Source organism: Phaseolus vulgaris, chromosome 2 (genome assembly GCF_051622355.1).
Source record: "Phaseolus vulgaris cultivar YP4 chromosome 2, ASM5162235v1, whole genome shotgun sequence".
NCBI lineage: Eukaryota > Viridiplantae > Streptophyta > Magnoliopsida > Fabales > Fabaceae > Phaseolus > Phaseolus vulgaris.
In genome coordinates, this window is record NC_143499.1 from 37,780,907 (window position 1) to 37,786,795 (window position 5,889).

Sequence of the window (5,889 nt, forward strand, 5' to 3'; positions counted from 1 at the left end):
TCAAGGAGAGTTTAGTTCATTCTTTTAATATTGTATTTCAAGTAAAAGTTTAATTTATTGTTTAAAAAAATAAATTCAAATTAAAACAGAATAACAATTTGATGTTTGTGATTCAAATGAAAAAAAACGTAATTCAAAATAAAGAAATAATGTTATGAACTTAACACGATTCAAATTTAAAAATAAAAAAGAAAACTAAAATTATTTTTTTCATAAGTATTTTGATAAAATTAAGTTTGTATAGATAGTAGTGCTAACCTAATGTAACTTTATTTGATGTTGCTAATGACTGCATAACATTAACGGAAAATGAACTTTCAAAAACAATATAACGTCAACTCAAACTTAGTGCATTTATTGGAGGACAGAAATAGCATTTATTCATGGTGATTGAGAACAACAAACCTACTGCATCATAATTCTAAAATGCAAAAGTTTCTTGTGTTAATCAAGTATGCTTGATGAACTCGTGCTTATCAAATTCTGATTTTTCACAAATGAAATCAAAGTGACAGAATCTCAGGTGAGTACAGATAATATTTACAAGTTATTCCTATACTCTTTTTTTTCAAAAATCAGTTGTTTATACAAGATAATATCTAATCATTACTGAGACAAAAAATCAAAGCAGCTTTCTATTTCCGTACATATAGTCAAGGTATCATTCAACTTTTTGGTTCAGATTTAACCAAGAAACTTCTGGCTTCCTCATCAGTAACATCACTGTAAAGAAACCAAACAAATTATGATCCAATAAGGAAAAAAAACACCAGTATGAATTGAATCAAGAGAAAGGTAATAATACAAGAACCTGTCTACAGCTTCTGTTTTGGAGATCAAGGTGAGATCCTTAGAAGCAAGATATTGACAGAAACTGTGAAGGCTTTTCTCTTGACAGAAATTACATAGATGTTTAAGGAAATCATTGAACTGTTTTGGTTCCTTCACAATCAAAAAATTGTTATATCAACAAGTTAAAAAGCCAAGGCAGATAAAACAAAGAAATTCAAAGAGTGATAACAATTAAGGGTTGAATAGGGAAAATCCGAACCATCTTTTAGGTGCTCGAATAAGGGAGATGATTACCTGCTCAAGGATGCAACCCTTGCGAAGCACAACTAGACATTCCAATGCTTTAGGATAGTTATCGCCTTCGTGGGAGTCCTCCACCAGGTCAAATATTTTATTTTTCATTTCATTGATTGCTTTTACAACCCAATCTGGACTATCTCTGCGGGAAATCAAGGCTTCAAAATCTTGGGCAGGAGTCAGATCCCCGATTTTCTCAACTTTAACAGATGCATTTTCAATTAGATTGGGAGGTTCAGCAGTAATATTTTCTTTAATCTCTTCATCATTTGAAAAAGATCTCTTTCCTCCAAATAAACGCCTAGACTTTTTCTACAGCAAGACATTTTGAATGTAATCATATGTGGTTGTTCAGAAAATCACAGTCGATGTTTAAAAGATAAGAGCAAAGGACTCATTCTTACCAACGGATTTCCCTTTAGCTCGAAAGACCTGCAAAATGAGTCTATAACAGATTTGTTTTGCAAGAGCAGGTCAGCATCAGGCTCTGTGATTTTCTTGAGTGTGTCATCAAGAGGAGGTACTGCAATATCTGGATCCTTTGATTTCTGCTCTAGGAATCGATAAAAGCGCTGAAAGGTTGAAGAAACATATGTTAACTTTATCTTAGAGATCAATGCTAACTTTTTCAGTGGGGTAAATAAGCTGATTAACTTTAACAATATACAAGATAACAAAAATTCAGCATACTTCTCCATGCCTTAATACATCCAGTACTAACTCTAGCCAGCAAGAGATGCTAAATGTAGATTCAGCAGAAAAAGATAAAGATGGAACTATGAGTGAAGAACGGAAGAAATGAGAATATAAACCTGAATATATGAGTGGATAGAATGAGTACCTCTAACACTGGATTTGCTGTAAAGTCAGGGAGCAAAACTTCCTCTTGCCCATCTGGTGCAAGATCAAGCGCTTTTACTAAGTTAGCTGCAGCCTCTAGCTGTTGTCCATTTGGCAGCCACGAAGCTGGGAAATTAGAGAAGGAATGGAATTGAAACTCTCGCACATCCTCAGCAAAAGGAAGTACATTTAAGTAAAATGAATCAGGCTGCACAGCACAATCAGAGAAGAAAGAAATAAAAATGAAGAGTCAAATGTGAAGAGAGAACAAAGCTATAAAAATACAACAGAAAGAAAAAACTTACAATATTTTCTTTATCGGATAAATTAGGCGTCAAGACCCCAATGACAACATTTGCTTGTCCCTGTCTCCAGACACAACGTAATATTGCCACCTTATCCATTTCCTTCATGGCTCGTGCAAGTGAAGAAACTGCAAGCATGGCTCTTGTATTTCCGGGTTGTGGTAGGAACACATATACATCTTTCATGTAATGGTGTCTTAAGTGCACATTTCATTTTCAAACAGGAATATAAGAAAAACGAGTCAGGAAATCTCCATTAATAAATTCATCAAATATATTCTTCTAAAGCATGTAATATCTTACCTAAATACATTAGAAGAATCAGTAAATCCCAGAAGTTTCACACCCTTTTCCGGTAGGAATTTAAAAGCATCCCAGTGAGAAGTGGATAAGGGAACTATTTGAGGCCCATAAGGATAGCCTCTAATTCTTTGGTCAGGGGGGACGACAACTTTATCAGGATCTTCAGAACTCTTGTACTCATAATCTATTTTGACTTCACGTGTAGCAAATTTATCATTTGGAGGAGCCTTATCAGTATATTTCTTCAGAGTAGGGAATTTCTCTTCTGCTGTTTTCTTGTAAACCATTACCTGATTACCATTACCATTTTCAAGAAAAGAAAATACATTGTTTTACTAAGAATATTCTATTTAAAAGACAAATTGGACAAAAATAGTCCACTTGCATGGTGCACCAACTTGCCAGACGGAGAAGAAAAAAATTAAAGATACTAAACAAGAAATCTTCAACTTTAAATTCTGTTCACAATTCATGATATGCATAACTCCAAAAAAGAGTATATTTATTATTCTAACAAAAAATTAAAAGAAATATGATGTTAAATGGTAAGATGCAAGAGACAACATTGTCTATGCCCCTCCACAGTCAACTTAAAGTGTTCATGGAATCATGGTACTCAGACAACTAAAAAATGTAGCATTTCATATCAGGTAATCCTTTAGAGTATAAAAAGTATGAAAGATGGCATAACAACATTAAATATCAAACTAATTAATATGACAATGACAATGAAAAATATGTGAAAGGACTATGATGGGTTCATTGGATAAATGATATTTGAAATTTCATGGTCTGGAAATTAAATTATTTATATACATAGATCTCACCTTAATGCTCAATTTTGGACTGATTTCAAGATCCCCTCTGAAAACTGTAACTAGAGTTATATTTCTTGTTTTAAGAGCACCAAACAAAGAAATTGGATTCTCCAAATACAACAATCTTGTTGATGTTTCCTTTGAAAAAATATTTAACAACCGATCATTCTCATCCATTATTCCCTTGTTTGCATCTTGACTAAGCTTTCCTCTAACAATAATACTTTCCATTTTCATACCATGGGCAGTCAGTTGTTTGGCAATGGTGGTAACTTGCTCTTCCTTTGTGCCTTCATAAGATTCTTTTATTGGACATTGTGCATTTGTAATAAGACAGATACGCTTCTTTCCCTTGTTTGTTTGTCCAAATTTTTTTATCAACAAATTCATGCCAACAATGACAGCATCAACAACTAACATCAAAGTCAAGGTACACAAAAAAAGTAACAGCAAGCTGATGAAGTAAAATCTATGACAGTACAGTAGGAAAGGATCAACTTCCTCTTGGAAATTTAAATAATTAATCTTAAAAGGTTTTGTTATTTATTGCATCACTTGATTGTGATGACACAAACCTAATGGTGTTCAGGAAAATCTAAACTTGTAACACAATTCATGCAAAAAAAAAGTGTTATTCACTAAGAAAGCAAACAATTTGTATAACAGAAACAGAGGTTTATATGGATAAGTATTAGAAAAGGAAAATAAAAGAACTAATTTGAAAGATTATTGGCATTAAGTAATATACTGTAATCTGAAACACTAATCTCGGAGATTTTATGGTCAAAGTAAAGAAATTGCAAAAGAAACTACTCTTTTTTTCAGAAGCAAATATGTGAATATTTTATTGCATAGCAAAACTTAAAATCATATGGTAATATTTTGACATGTTAAAAATGTTAACAATTAACAAGTAAAATCTAACATAATATAAAAAAACAAGAAATTTTTGGATACAATCACCATCAGTTGTTCCTCGAGGTAGATGTTGTAAAGCCTCAACAATATCTCCATCCACAACTTTGGTATTTTTTAAAACCACAACATGTTGATACCCACCCACTTCCGTAGTAAGTTCATTATCAGTGTCTGAGGAAAATGTCAACAAAAACACAGGTGAGAGAGGGGCCCTTAATCAAATGCCATCACAAGAAAATGCCATGATTAAAGAAAACAAATAGCAAAGTATAAATGGGATTCTTCCAGTGACACATAGCAGCATGAATAGTTACTAGCTAGTAACAGTAACAAAAAGAAATGAAATTGAAAAAATCAGTTTAGTCAACTGGGAAGAGATTCTATTTACAATGACAATGAAAACCACAGAAGCAAAAAGAAAATCAAGGAAGATTAATAATTTCTTAATTCTTACTTCCAATTTCAACATTACAGACAGCTAAATACTAGGCAATCACTTGACAATAAAATCAGTAATGCACATAAAACAACAAATCAAGCATGATCCATTGCATAGTAAAGATTAAAGTGAGTGAGTACCTTCAGTTCCAAATAAGACTATTCCCACTTCATCATTTTTGCTAAAGACCAACTGTAAATAAAACAAAATCAAAACACACAAGACGAAAATAAAAACAATGAAAAAAATGAAACTTTGAACAAGAGGGTGGGAATGAAATTAATACCTTCTTTTGCACAAGCAAGGAGCAGGCTTTCTCAATTTCAGGAAGAACATAATGCATGGATGGGCCCACATCAAGCAGCAAAAGCAACGCATCCTTTTTTTTCGTAACATCATTGAGGCAACACAAAAATAAATTTATACATTCAGAGGTAATGAAATTCAGAATAACAAAAGGAAAGACAATAACATTCTAAATGGGGTGGGTTTCCCCGGAAAATGAGTAATATTGAACTAAAACCCTAAACCCAGAGAACTGAAGTGGGGGAACACTAAAGGGTTCGAAAAATCAAAGTAAAAATCGAACCTTGATTGGAGGCATGGATGGAAAAGGAGAGAGAGAAAGGGAGATTGAGCTTGCAGAACAAGGAGAGTTCTATGGATGACGCTTCCTTCGGACTTCCCGCTTCAAGACAAATTCTTCAATTGTATTTTTTTTTTAATAAAAACTTTCAGGCATTAGACATCATTTGTATTTGCAATAAATAATTTTAAAATCAAATAATCTTTAATTAATTAATAAGAAGAAGTGCTATTAAAAAGTGTACTGTTTTCATCTTAAAATAAATTCGTTTTCGTATCCGTGCAATTCACTGTATTTATTATTTTAATTTTATTTATATATAAATATTCAAAATAAAGATATTCGAACTTTATGTAATATATGTATATAATTTTTTTAATTTAAATTTATTTTTATTTTCAAATGTCTTGAGATTCTTGAGGAAAAAACAACAGGTTTAATCTCTGTGTTCATCTGATTTTTAATTTATTTTATAGCCGATAGTTCTCATGTTAATTAGTCAATTCCTATTTGTATTAGTATTGAACCGATCATAATAATAATCGTTCTTGAACGAGATTAAAATTATTGTTATGGAATGAGATTGAAATT

At 32.0% G+C, this 5,889-nt stretch overlaps 1 protein-coding gene across 1 annotated transcript; it reads right to left on the reverse strand.

Moving 5' to 3' along the window:
* Positions 1-473: 473 nt before the first annotated feature.
* KU80 (Ku80 family protein) lies at positions 474-5,452 on the reverse strand. Its single transcript, XM_068613645.1, has 12 exons — positions 5,302-5,452; positions 4,999-5,091; positions 4,853-4,904; positions 4,313-4,444; positions 3,365-3,768; positions 2,538-2,827; positions 2,235-2,430; positions 1,931-2,137; positions 1,494-1,661; positions 1,087-1,401; positions 812-942; positions 474-723 (listed from the first exon to the last, which is right to left on the reverse strand). The coding sequence occupies exons 1-12, from the start codon at positions 5,314-5,316 to the stop codon at positions 666-668; spliced, it is 2,061 nt and encodes a 686-aa protein (XP_068469746.1). The 5' UTR covers positions 5,317-5,452; the 3' UTR covers positions 474-665.
* Between the last annotated feature and the right edge of the window lie 437 nt (positions 5,453-5,889).

Excerpts from the sequence above, each read along its gene's own strand:
- KU80 (XM_068613645.1), bottom strand. Across the intron at positions 4,445-4,852 it reads AGTCTTATTTGGAACTGAAG|ACACTGATAATGAACTTACT; the intron begins GTACTCACTCAC and ends CATTTTCCTCAG. Across the intron at positions 2,138-2,234 it reads TATCCGATAAAGAAAATATT|CCTGATTCATTTTACTTAAA; the intron begins GTAAGTTTTTTC and ends TGTGCTGTGCAG.